This window comes from Brienomyrus brachyistius, chromosome 5, assembly GCF_023856365.1.
Source record: "Brienomyrus brachyistius isolate T26 chromosome 5, BBRACH_0.4, whole genome shotgun sequence".
Classification (NCBI taxonomy): Eukaryota; Metazoa; Chordata; class Actinopteri; order Osteoglossiformes; family Mormyridae; genus Brienomyrus; species Brienomyrus brachyistius.
The window spans coordinates 29,525,076-29,539,966 of NC_064537.1; the positions used below are offsets into that span (position 1 = coordinate 29,525,076).

Genomic DNA, 14,891 nt, shown 5'->3' on the forward strand with positions numbered 1-14,891 from the left:
ATAAATTTCATGCTTATTATAAGCTGTTGATCATTATCTCATTTTCATTATGTACTGTAATGATAACAAACGATTACATTGCTTTGCAACATTAATGCTGCAGAGCTGTGCCTGTTGTCATTGTTTTTATAACAGATGTGATCTGATTGCATATTAGTGAATGCCCGACACATAGACTGAATAGAGCCTAAATGGAATCCAATCGGGCACTACACATCAGACATCCAATCAAATTGTGAGGTCAGGGCTAATTCCCAGCCCTAAACTATACCCATATGTTCCTCAAAAAAGCATGCTAATCTAGGTTTTGGCACATACCTTTCAGTTAAAGTCCTTCTGAAACATGGCATGTGAGTTTTAGACATGTCCATTTTTATTTTCAGCTTTTCAGTCAAAAGTCATTTTTTGTGCTTTAAGAGACAGCTTGTTTTTAAGGAACTATACTCATATCTCCCTCAAAAGGGTTTAGGTATATACACTGTTTCCAGTGATTCTGCACTTGCAAATTTGTGTTCCATTTCGCGCTTTTTAAACACCTTTCCAAATACATAAAGCTGCTATACAGATTTTCGTATTTCATTTTTATCGGACTGATATCGAATGGGATTAGAATTGTTAATTGATGATTCAGAATCAAATCGAATTGGGGCATTTTCCAACACATTATAAAATAATGCTGTTTAATTATGTAATAACTTTATAAATTGAATAAATATTCACTTCATTAAGTAATATCACCCGCATTTTGTATAGATAGTTGCATTTTGTAATAGACAGCTTGAATTCAATATATCATAAATTTCACTGCATTTTGTAATTAATTATTACATATTTCAGTGTTATTATAGAATGTGGGAGTTGCACTTTTTAATTATGAAAATGTAATACTGTGCATTATGCAATAAATAACCAAGATGGACGTCTTCATTGACGCATTGTCAGGTTATTACATAATGTGGCATTATTACATAATGTGTTGTAACAGGCACCTGTACCAATATCCAGCCATATACATGAGCAATAAAGATCACTAAGTGAAAAGCGCAATTAAAGAGAAAGTGATATAACGTTATTCAAGAAATTATCATCATACTGAAATGGAGAGCAGTTATGTCCATGATGTTTCATATATGACAATTTTCATGTTTTTATGTATAAATGCATACTTATATACACGAATATCTAATATCTGCTCATTAGGTACTGCATAATTTGATATGGGTTTGATCCTGAAGTGAAATATTTTGGTAAAAATAACATATAGCAATATATCCATCCATCCATGCATGCATCCCCTGTACCCACTTGTCCAATGCAGGGCCATAGGGGTCCCAAGCATCTTGGAAGGTACGGAGGCAAGGCATAAAGTTGTATATAGTAATTAAAATTATAATCAAAACATTTAATTATCACGAACAAAGGATAAGCAAAAGGTGGTTCAGTTACATTAGGATTAAATCTTTCCAAGGCACAGATAACCATGTCAACGGGTATTATGTGGCTAATTTTATTGATTTGGTCCCCAACTTGCATGAACAACAGCAACGGCATGCTTAAATGACATGCTCGGCACAATAAATGGCCTTACTTAGTTAAGCTGAAAAACAAGATTCAGTTTTGATGAGAAGCACAATTATGCATGTCTCAATCTCTCTTCATACAAAAGACAATTTGTGTCTAAAGCTCAGAGAAATAAATGCCAAGAAAAATTACAGTGATATATGGCTTAATTTCTTTTTGAACAGTTATGTGACTGAAGGTGAGAGTGTTTACTAAAGGGACATACTGCAACTGCACAACTGGGAGAAGGCTGTGGTTATTAATTCATCCTAAACAATATAAATATCATCCATTTCAGTTCAATAACATTGAGTGAAGAGTAAGCAGGCTTGCTAGGACACAGACACGTGTTAAACACACAAATAAAGTGCAGGAGAAGCTAGGAAAAGGCAGAGAATGAAAACGATACATTGATAGGTACTGATAGATCGATCGACACTGACTGACACAGCTCTGACCCAGACTGCCCAGCCACAAGAAAACAGAACAACCTATTGTTGCATGTCAAGATACATCAGCAATATCTTAGTACTTCAATAAATATTTTAAAGCGTTGATAGACATGGATTTTCGGGGTGTATGTTACTTCATACTTTATTGATTAACAAGTCTAAATGTGCAGACAAGCTAATCACCTATGCAGAAATGGTTTTAAACCTAACATGATAACCTAGACTGTTGTTGTTTGTTAAGCATAAAATACAATGTGCCTGACTTGTAAATCACACATAGCTGCAATGCGTGGCTCCATAGACTAGGGATCTGAGCCCAGGAAGCGAAGTTCAAACCCAACGGCAGGCAGTGGTTCTGGTTGACCCTGAGTTCTGACCTCAAAACTTGAATGTAAAAACTAATTACTCCAGTGGGATCATTTAAGAGTGCGCACACACACACACACGCATACACACACACACAAAATGTTTAAATACTTGTAGTTTTGTTTTAATATAGAGAACCATACATTTTACAGGACATATTAATAAAATAGACCCTAGTATACCAGTGAAGGTTTGTGCTACCAGAGTGTCATTTTTAACATTTCCTCAGATTTCAGTCATGAATTGAATTTCTTCAGTTTTATCCAGATGAAGCCTGTTATTATGATGACGTACAGTATTAAGCGAGACAGCAAATAAAAATCAATTCATTTAAAAATATATACCTTATGTCATACCAAACTCTGCCATAATTCTTAAATCCTACCATTAATGTTATTTATTTAGAATAAATTGCATCTTTTTACAAAGCATTCCATTTCTCCTGCAGTTTTCACAGGCACTAAGGCTTTGACTGTTATTTGCCAAGTCTGGTTTTCATTCAATTACCGTAACAAACAGCAGCTCGCAGAATGAAAAATGTAATCAATATATGTTTAACTACATTAGCTAATTTAATCTTCTAAATTGTTGTTGGTAGAGTCTTACCAAAATAACAGGATAAACAAGACACAGACATAAATATACAATATATGCAAAAGCTTAGCAATATATAAATAATACAAATATAATGATAAGGAAGTTAAAGTTTACATATTTTTGCTGACGAAAATTATACTGCTTTTACTGTTGGAGTGTGAATTTGAATTTAACACGAGTTAGAATGCAATTTCTCACGGTTATATTGAAGGGGTCATCTAATGACAGTAAAACCATGTGAAGCAGCGCATGGGTTTTATGTTTTAATTATCATGTATGAGCATTGCCTCTTGTTTCACTGACTGAGTGCATTTTCCATGCACAACTCTCCTAAATATATTTTCATGCACAAGCGGATTTATCTGACATCATTTGCAATGTTGAGAACATATGGGTGTGCATGAAGGTTTCTCTATCTGAAGTACTTAAAATGTTGTGAGGAATTAGTCCATACGTTCCATGAATACTGGATTTATTTAAAATTAAGAAAATCAAAAATCAAAAGCATGGTTTTATAACAAAAATTACCTTTCAATATGCTAAAATTCAGATTTGGAATAACTTATTTTATTTCCAGTATATACAAACATACCAGAATTGTTTGTGGTCGAGTGGCAAACAAAGTACAGAACAGTCATACTGGGGAACACTTCAAAGAACATTATTAATTCACAAATTGTGTGTGTGTCTGTATGTGTGCAGTATACTCAGCACTGTGATTGATTATTGATTCTTAATTCTTGAATAAATGACTTATAACTTATCAGATACAGCCAGATTAGAAAGCAGATTTGCTAAGGACAACAAAAAAACAAATATACATTTTATGCATTTTAAAATTCATTCTTATTCACATGTAACTAAAACATTCCTCTGTTTTAAGGTTCTACTTTGTATACTAAACATCTTGTGATGAAGTATCAGGTGATGCAGCTTTAACACATGGATAATATAAACATTCCAACTGAAACTAGTACCACTGAGAAAGTTGTAGTGCGATGCTATAAGCTTTTATGCTGTGTATTGGTAATTGGGATATTTCTAGATATAGTCAAAGGTGGATTCCTGCAATTGTAATAAAAATTTGAACTATACACAGACAGTATGATTACACTAAATTTCTTCAGTAAAATATCAAGCTGTATACATGAGTAAATAGATAAAAGTGTCATCATACAAGGTCCGTTAAAATATATGGTTCAAAAAGCGAAAAGTCAGCATGTTGGATGTTTCCCAGTTCATATGAAGAAACCAAATTTATCTTAAAAAAGAAATGAGTATAGAACTTCAGTTTAACATACATGCTATGCAGACACAGACAGCACACAATAAACTACAACACGGCACATCTGAGAATATCACATATCACTGGCGCCTATTTCGTTAGTTAGGCATGTTTTACATTAGAAATTCAATGGAAACATACTTTGAAAAAAATACTCAGCTATTCATGACTAAAATCTCACATAGAATATGAGTGCAGCATGCATATTAAATATTGCATTTAATGTTATTGAATTCCTATGTGAACAAATGCCTGATGAGTCTGTAATCTATATCATCAGGTAAGCAAAAACACAGTCTACTGAAACCATTTCACAGTAAGTAGACTTCCATGTACTGACAAAGTACTGCAGCCAGAAGGCTCCACAGCACATTGTTTTAAATGTTTTGTACAAGACTTGAGCATGAAATACAGAACGGCAAGCAAAAAAAAAGACTCATAACTATGAACAATATACAACAGCAACAATAACATCAACAAAATACCAAACAGAAGTATAGTATAAACGTACGCTTATATACTTATAATAAATATAAATACATACCCAAATAAAATATATGTTGAAAGAAAAGGCTGGTGCACTTACCTGCTGTAAGTACATGAAAGTCAAGGTACAGGAAAGCTGAGGACACATGCCTGCGTTTGGCAAAGCGACACACGTTGTCCCCATTAGGGGACGCTGCATCGTGTTTCTGTGAACTCTCTGCGGTGCTGCTGAAGGGGCTTGCATGTAAGCACTGCTTGCGCAGTCTCCTCAGCTGAATTTCACCACTGGTTCAAGCTGCCTGGCGGGCTGGCGGCCGTCACACTTTGGAGGAGAGCGGGCTTTACACGTGCGTGTGCGCGCACCTCTCTGCCGCGGCGGCTTTCGTTTCTGCGGGTGCTTCTGCTGGAGACCAGTATGCGTGCGCGTCAGTGAGGGTGCCACGGGAGCTCAATTTGCCTGTTTAACCAAGATCCCCCCTCCTCCTGCAGGGCTGAGGAAAACCGAGTGGAGAGGGTGCTGGCAGCTTCCTGCTGGATGGATGCAACTCGCCTGACAGTTCAAGGCTCTCGCAGCTCAGCCGACACTTTAGCTGCTGACTAGTGGAGAGGCGGCCTCTTTAGCGGGGGCTTCACACTGCAGCTGCTGATGCTGCACGACTTCTCATTTGTCAAATAGGTCCTAGGGCAGAGTCTTTTTCATTCACTGAAATTTCAGTGCGTTTCTGCAACCCCCAGGAGAGAGTGGCTGGGGGAGGGTAGGGGGGACAAAAATGGGCTGAATCACAAACGACTGTTGAGGTTTTGGGGGAATTAATGGCATTGTCCTGTCGGAACTGAATTACTCCTTTGATAGGATTAAGATACCCCCCCCCCTTATGTTACGTGCCTCATGTGGGGGTAATATCAGGAAAAGGCATCACAAACAAAAGGACACTAGCACGCCACATTATTTCCAAAATACCAGCCTGATAATGCACATTCAGTCTCTTTTTAGACCTGATATTCTTTGGCTTTCTAAAAAAAGAAACAAGCACTAACATTCAGCACCGTCTCCGAGCATGAAAGGAATTAACAACTCAGTAATTAATGAGTAATTCACATGTTTATTCTCCCTGGCTACATGTAATTTATGAAAACATCATTACCCTGAGTTGAGGGATGGGTGAATGCACTGTAAATTATATGGTTGAAGAAAAAAAAATTAAGATTTCATTCATAAAACCACTCATGAGGACAATATAAAATCTTACACTACTTATTTTGCTGAGTAGTTCCCACCAATGCATATTTCAAGGGACCAAAGTAATTATTTCTCCTGTATAATAAAGCATATTATATTCAAGTGTCAGAGGCCTAAATGACAAGGGCAAAACATATATATTGTTAAATCTGCATGGGGCTTTTCTGAAAACCAAGATAAAGAATTATTCTTTAAAAAAAAAAAATAACGATCTTACATTTCTGCCTTTATTACCTCACTACCCACACTGTTCACTGTAAACCAACACACAGATAGGTGGGTTTCAGGAAGCTTGTTATAATAATGACATAAAATCAATGCTACTATGTATGTTACACCAGGGTACTTTAATTTTAAAAGCATTCCTTAATAAAGGAAAACCTAATAATGAATAGGGCTTCCGTGAAGTCCTTGGTCCCATTTCTATTAGTTTCTGTCACAGCCTCAACTTACGGCTGTTTCTGCCGTCTCTGACGTGATTTCGTTTCCCTTTCTCATTTCTTTCACTTTTTAATGTTTTTCTTTTGAGACTTAAGAAAGTCACCAGTAGACAAGATCAATTTCAACACAGAACCAAAAACAAATGTATTTCGTTTAACACTGGGATTTAAAATCTGCCGCTGTGCCAGCGATATGGGTATTTCCATGCATTTTTAGCTCATATATAAAAGTACATTCACTATTAACGGATGCAGTCTAAATTAGACTATATTTTAATGGAATTCTGTTACACAGTTTCATTAATTAAATGTTTTAATTCTGCACGGATCAATAGTGCTCAATGCAACTAAGTTACATAATGAAATGGCTTTCTTCTGAAGGTCTCCATACTTTAGCATGTTCTTACCCCTATGGGTTAGCAAGAGTAACAGGCCTCTATGGGGCTGATTTCCTGGAGCTCAGTCGCTCCCCTAGGTGACACCTAAGATACCAGAACAATGACTGCCTCACAGTCAATTTCAGCATTATGAATTTAAATGACCTTGAGGATGATTACATATATAGCAGTATTTTGAAATCTATAAACGCACTGCCTTAATAAGGAAGCGTAAAACCTGCGAACGAGGGTGGAATCTATAATAAACTCTCAGTACTGGTAACCACTCACTGGCTACTTTATTAGGTACACCTAGTTAGTGCTGGGTTGTGCATTTAAGGAAGTTTTTAACAACTTATTTTTGTACTTGCGCCCTTCCCAGTAGCTTTAATGAGTCTGGCCATTCTCCTTTGACCTCTCCCATTCACTGACAGAAGGCAGAATGCCTGGATGTTTGTTTGTTTGTTTGTTCCACAATTCCGTGTAAAGTTTCAACACGTGAAATAGTAGTAAAATTCCAGGAGGGCAGTGGCGCCAGACATTCTGCAACAGCACCGTCTGACACCAAGAATAACACCATGTTCAAAAGTGCTTAGATGAGGCATCTTACCCATTTTAATGCTTAGTCAAGCAGTAAGTGAACCTCTTGACCCTGTCTGTGTGCGATATATATTCAGTCGCAGATTATTTGTGGTTTGGAAATGCAGGTTAAGAAGCATGTATACCTAATAAACTGGCCAGCGAGTATAGACTGCAACATGAAAAATGCCATGTTTACATGAGGTCTGGCTGAAAGGTATAATGTACTTAAAAAAAACAATGGAGGGTTTATACTTCACAGCACTACAACTATTTTTTAATTTAAAAAATTACACATTTCCATTGAAATCCTTCCAGCACTACATTAAGGGAACACGCCAGCATCACTCCATCAAATGCTGTATGTCGTGTTCATATGAATTGCTACATATTTTACATTACAATACATTACATATTACAATTGTAATCCCTTGATTACAGAGAATACATTTTGCTTGTGAGACACCAGCAGCTTTGTCAATTAAGCAAGGGAGAGAGTGTGGCCTAGTGCTTAAAGATGGGGGCCAGAGGGGCTAGAGGGGTCAACGACTACACATCTCATTTATGTCGTTTTTATACCGTCACCAATAGCCGAGCCGTACCACAAACTGGCGGTTCTCCACTGGAAAGTGTGAGAGCTGCACCCAAGTCGTACCGGCGCTGACAGGGCCCTGCTCACTCGCAGAGCCGCAAGTGTGACCAAACCGAGCTAGCTGGTCACCACCATCTAACTGGTCAAAGTGCACGGAAACACTGGAGTTCTGTAATTGATTAACTATAGGAAAGAAGGGCGTGTTCTAAATATTATTCATTATTGGTAGTATCGCACATGCGCGATGCATTGATGCATTCTTGGTAACTCGGGACTTGAAAATTCCCAACATCCTACTTAAAAAACGCATTGGAGAACAGCTGAATGGAATGGACTAGTAACGCAAACTTACGCAGCCGAATGCTAATTTCACTAGTATTTGGCGGTAACATTAGATGGCGATTCTCACAGGTGTGCTAGCGGACATTAGCTCATTGTAAATCATGATGTACACCTTGTGAACAGTAAAACATTTCTTAGGATATACAGCACAGTAGCTCTCCAAACTCGGCAATGGCCTTAATGAGCTGAGCTTTCTGCAGTAGAAAACCGAAACAAGCTGGAACCATGCTGTAACTACTCTCTTGCAGTAAAGCTCGGATACAGTTCAATTCCTGTATGCCAGTGGAAAAGCACAATTACACTGACCACTCTATGGTGTTCTGTCCAAAAAACGATAGATATAACTAAATCTGAGGCCAGCAGGCATGAGTATTATGCATGTACTTTTATCACTTTAATGTTTCACATATTAAGCCAAAAATAATGACATTTCTGCACAGAATATGTCATGTGAATTCAGAAAACATTACATGTGTACTACCAAATGTCCATATTTACTGCAATGGCAAGAATCTTTTATTTATACTGTATGTACCAAGTATTGTATTGTTACAAAACATATTTAAGAATATATTTACAGTAGAATGGTATTTGCATATTATAGTGCATTACTATTTTTATTCCAAAAAATGTGAATTAAATTAATATCTCTAAACATAGGTTTTACATTATAGTCGACCCTTCCACATCGTGGGGGTTAGGGCGCAGTCCCCCTGCGATCGGAAAAAAACAGCAGAAAATGCTTTGGTCCCCTTGGCGAACAAAGTGAGCATGCAAATGAAAAGATATGAGAAATGCGAGATGCAAAGATCACTGCAAGAACACTGCAAGATATCACGTAAGAGACTGCCGTAAACAGCTTAGCGTCCTCCAGACCAGCACTGAACATATATTTGATGCATTTATGACTTGTTGTCTGCGGCTATCGCAAAACTCCTAAAAAAAATTCCCCTTTAATTTCATTTGCCAACCCCGAAGTATATGAAAACCACAATGGGAAAAGCTGCAAATCAGAAGGGTCCACTATATTATAGATGCAGAAAGATCTGCGTATTCATTGATTTTTTTTTATTTATTTTTTGCTTATTTGACACTATATTATTATTTGTGCTTAACCGATAATTTGACTGGCCTTTTTCATATCATGAGCTTAGGTGAAGCATAGCTTCTACCAAGGTATTAGCTAATTCTAAGCGTGCGTTTTACTGGCTTCATAAAGATGTCTGACCTAACTAATAAACTGCAAGCAAAAAATCAAAGGGTTTTAAAGTAACAACTAAATGCAACAGATAAACATATACTGGAACTTCAATATCTCTCATAATCATCTCAATGACTGTTCTATGTATCCCTGTATAACACACTCATCTATTGAGTCTACAAAATGTGACATGACACACTGGATTTTATGAAGAAACAATGTTCTAAATGTAATATTTTAAATATTTTATTTTTATGGGGGAGGGAGGAGGTAAAAAAAACCCCAATGTCCCTACAAAGTGATAAAAACCTGTTATTCTGACGCTGTGGGGCCCATATTTTCGGGCCCCACAAGGAGAAATTCAATTTCATAAAAATTTATGACAGAAATAAAAAACTAAAAATTCCAAAAGACTTGCATTTTGTTTGATTACTTATGGTTAAGATTGTCATTGTTGGGTTTCGGGTTTTGTCCAAAGAAATGAATTGATGATCCCCACAAAGATATAAGTACAGGTCGGTGTGTGTGTGTGGGTGTGTGTGTGTGTGTGTGTGTGTGTGAAGATTTCGTTTGTGTTACATTGTGAGGACCAAATGGCCCCCAGAATGTGACAAAAACCTGTTATTTCAACGTGGGGACCATTTTTCAGGTCCCAAAAAAGATTTGTGAATGCAATCAAAAAACTAAAAAAGTCTCATATTTTGTCTGGTTTCTTATGGTTAAGGTTATGGCTGGGTAGGGGTTAAGGTCATCACGTTGTGATTAGAATTGTCCCCATCGAAATGAATGGAGATCTCTGCAAAGATATAAGTACAAACTTGTGTGTGTGTGTATTTGTGTGTGTGTGTGTGTGTGTGTGTGTGTGTGTTACCCCGCAGTGAATGAAAAAGCGGTCCATACAGGATTTGAAATACTTATTTTACCAAACAGTACTTTACAGAATAGTATTGGCAAACACATGGAAAAGGTGCTGAATGAAAAGGTTCTTCTCACTATTAATGTCTTCCTATACATTTGCAGTATATCCTGTATAATACAGGGCTCTGTGGTTGCGATATTAGTCACCAATGACTGGGGCCCTAAAAGAATTGGAAGATACCTGTATGAGTCTGGATTAGGGGGCCCAATATGACATGCATTCATAGGGCCCAAAATCTCTAGCCACATTCCTGGAAAGAAACCTCTCTTTAGGTTTCCTAAATGCCTAATAGCAGCCATTATTGAACCAGAGTGTCTCAATTGCTTCTTTTTTTTTTATTTAAAAGTGGTTTCGAGTGACTTTTACGTCCGATTTTTTTAACCAAGACTTTTATTTTTAGTGTTACCGGAGCATTTCACTTAATAAGTTCTCCCTCTTGCCTTCTTGCCGCGCCATCCTCAAGCTGAAAAGTCAGTTTATATAACAGTAATTACTAAAACAGACGGGACGGAAGCCAGAATGTGCCTTTGCAGAGACAATGGGACGAATACGACGGGGAGCTGGGAGCACAGCAGCGCCGCCAGATTGAGCAGCAGCTGAGAACGTCTTTCATTAGCAGTTTTGTGTGCATCGGTGCAGCCACAGAAATGCAAATCCTTTGTTATTTCATCACCGCTTGTATTAGGGGTCGCTGATCGATGGGATGACCTCACACGACTGACAGACACCGAAAACAAAAATACATTTTTTTTTCTCCATTTTATTATTATTAAGGCAAAATTCATTGCTGCTAATATACAGTGATGTAAACTACTTACATATGCCCCCAAAACACAATGCCATAACAAAAAAGTTTGGCAGTCACCAGTTACAGATGCCATTACTTGTGTAATTCAACTAGATTAGTGCTAAAACTAATTACTTGAGTCCTTCACTGCAAGTCTCAATGCAAACTAAGATATGAATCTGAGTTTCAACTGCCCCCAAAAGGAGCTGCTCCTCTTTTGAATGCAATGTGACATTATTTTGTGTGCTATTTCCTGGAGACTAATGTGATATTTTGCAAAGTTTTTGAGCTAAGAAGCTTTGGGCTGCCTCCAAGTGGCACCACCAACTGAAACCAAATACGAGATCATATGTGATGTTGACTTTAGCTTTTCTTTGCAAGGAGGGAGTTTAAACTTGAGTTTTAATCAGCTGTAGCAAATGATTCTGTCTAGCAATGGGCTGCATCACTGAGCTTTTGTTTTCCTGTGCTTATTCATCAAATAAGGAACAAAGGAAAGGATGTTACTGAATATAAGTTGAGCACAAAAGGAAAATACAGGAAACGTCATGGAACAACATCAAGCCGACTGAGGCAGTAGTGATCCCCGTAAATACTTTCATATGTACATGCATGCATACCTGTAAAGCCCTTTTATTACCCAGTTGCTATAATGGAATACTGATGACATACCTTTAGTGTGTGGAAGCATCCAAAAATAATTATAATAAAAAAAACCAAACTGTGAACCACTATAACTGCACGCTGACAAGCTTGCAGCAGGGATTCGGTGGGCAGGAAGTGGGAGTCCAGTGGGCAGGTCTTATGCACGGACAGCGATGCAAGGAGACATCTCAGAAAGGTGGGGCAAATTCCGCAAATGACTCCCCCCCCCCCACTACCATTAAGTCCTTTAGCCTCCATTAACTTGTCACTTTCCTTTGCAGGAGAATGTGCACGGGGGGGGGGGGCGATTCATTCTGACACTATCATGGCCTGTCACATGCAGTAACAGTTCAGAGAAGGCCAATAGGAATACCCCCAGAGATGACAAGTCTAGTAGCCATCAGGGCCATTACTGATCCATCCTGCAGGGGGACCGAGGCCGAGGCTTACAAACAAAATTGTAATGATGAGCCGAACGACTTCCAACAGAGATACTGCCGCAAATGACTGCAGGGCCAGTTGAGGCTTTCCTGATCAACACACTACAGAGTACAAAATAAAGCACGCGGTTAACGCACAAGGCGCCCCCGTACATTTCTAGGGGGAAACAGGCCCCTTGGTCTCATAGACAAAACAGATTATTTACTCTCCAGGTTTTCCGCTTAGTTCTCGGTTAAGCCTCTAAGACAACTTTTGGCTGTCGACAGCTGAGAATGATTTCAAGAAAATCAGAAGCAGCAAGAAAAACAGAAGCGGCACTTTAGACACTGAAAGCCCATCATTCAAAATACTGTACTTTTATCAGTTAAGCAAGAGCACTTAACCTTCATCTATTACCAGTAATTAAGGTTCCAAAGTAATTTTGTCATCTGTTAGGTATAAACAATGCTCACAGAAAGTTTTGGGACTCCATCTTAATTCAGTAAAAACATTGGTTCCCTAACCAAAGTTATTACTTTATTCTTTTGTTGTAATGTATATATAATTTGTTTTATTTTGTTTTCATACACACATTATATATATATATATATATATATATATATATATATATATATATATACAGTACAGGCCAAAAGTTTGGACGCACCTTCCCATTCAATGTGTTGTCTTTATTTTCATGACCATTTACATTGGTAGATTCTCACTGAAGGCATCAAAACTATGAATGAACACGTGGAGTTATGTACTTAACAGAAAAAGGTGACATAACTGAAAACATGTTTTATATTCGAGTTTCTTCAAAATAGCCACCCTTTGCTCTGATTACTGCTTTGCACACTTGCTAAACACCTCTGGGAACTCCTTCAAGACCGTTGGAAAACCATTTCAGGTGACTACCTCTTGAAGCTCATCGAGAGAATGCCAAGAGTGTGCAAAGCCGTAATCAGAGCAAAGGGTGGCTATTTTGAAGAAACTAGAATATAAAACATGTTTTCAGTTATGTCACCTTTTTTTGCCTTCAGTGAGAATCTACCAATGGTCATGAAAATAAATATAAACATTTCTCCATAACGTAGCATTCTGGTTGGAAAACCACAACAATTACCATCATTGCAACATTACTTCATGAACTATCCATACTTGGGGAGATATTTTGTATGATTAGAATATAATGTAGTTTATGCCTCAATGCTATTAAATATTGTAAAGGGCTTTATAAAACAAAATCCAAACTGGAAAAACAAATAATTTTCAATCTGGAGAAAACAGCAAATCACCACTTGGACCCTTTAAACAGAAATATTCCGATGGATATGTGATGTCAACAACTGTACAGTCTTCTTTTCCACAGAGCTAGTGGGAGGAACATATTGATAAACGGAGGTAGTTTTGGCTCACGTGGACTGTTATTAGTTGTCAAGGCACATTCCACGGAGTAACATACGAGTTGTCACGGTATCAAAAGAAACAGCTCAGGTCTCATTAGGAGAACCTGACTCCACTGAAAATACTCACCGAGCAACTTAATGCTGCAACTTCCACATGGAGGAGAGGTCACACGGTTACCTAGACACGTCATGCTTGCGTACAAGCAGGTTCTCTGTAGTATCAGCCATTACTAAACTTCATTGCTACATAAATGTACAGTCACAGAACACATGAACACACAGGACCTTTCTAGTTGTACTGGAAATATAATAAAGTTTAAATACAGTAATAAGCAGCATTATCTATAGTTTTGTATAAAATAACATCCTAATCCTGAATGCATTTACTCCAAAATTTCAAGACAGCTTACCATAATATAGTGCAAACTTTTTAAGGTTATGGTGATTATGCATACAGAATGGTCTGCCTTATAAAAAATAATAACCAGATGGAAATGAATGTTGTCTACTTCCACTTGTGGTGGCAAAATCAATAGGATGTTCTTTCAAACAGTAATATCCGGAGCGAATGCCCAAACAAGATGCTGATTATTTTCTTCCAAAAACACTGCTATGTTTTCTAGTGGCAGGATACAAATGTCACTCCAACATTCATTTAATCTGTGCTAAAAGGTCACCAGAAATAACAGAAGAAAGGAGTTATATTCATTTGTTCAAGTTCAATGAAAATGCCCATTACCCACTTGTTAAGCTGCCTCATTCGGAACAAGAACAAAAAAAAACTTAATTCCCTCACTGCCCTCTCATGAATAAAACTCCAATGAAACTATACTGCCCATACTGTAAATTAATAAAAACAAAAACAAATCAAATTTTAAAACATGGAATGGCTTCAAAATAATGAAGTGCCATTCTCCATGTGGGCAAAACTACTGAGCTGATCACTTCCAGGTTACTTAATTAATGAGGGTAATATAGTCACAGAGATTATGATTATGTAATATACATGTAAATAGGCTGATATCTAAAGGAAAGAGGTTACAAAGGAACCAAGAGGAAAAAGAAATGGAGCTACCCCTGCTTATCAGATAGGATGATTACGGCAATTGAGTCGCCGCTATCATCCATGCCAAAGCGTATACATATCTACACAGCCATTCCATAAAGTACAAAGCGACAAGGGTGAAGGATGAG

At 37.6% G+C, this 14,891-nt stretch overlaps 1 protein-coding gene across 20 annotated transcripts in view; it reads right to left on the bottom strand.

Moving 5' to 3' along the window:
* LOC125741731 (RNA binding protein fox-1 homolog 1-like) overlaps window positions 1–14,891 on the bottom strand; it is a 440,599-nt gene that overhangs the window by 105,424 nt on the left and 320,284 nt on the right. Inside the window, exon 1 of one of the 20 annotated variants that reach the window (XM_049013011.1) lies at window positions 4,847–5,005. The exons of 18 other annotated variants lie outside the window; for them this stretch is intronic. In XM_049013011.1, the coding sequence (XP_048868968.1) occupies window positions 4,847–4,990 (144 nt within the window). In that variant the 5' untranslated portion in view covers window positions 4,991–5,005. Of the gene's footprint in view, window positions 1–4,846; window positions 5,006–14,891 lie in introns of those variants that run through there. One more of the 20 variants, XM_049013007.1, reaches the window with a different exon arrangement.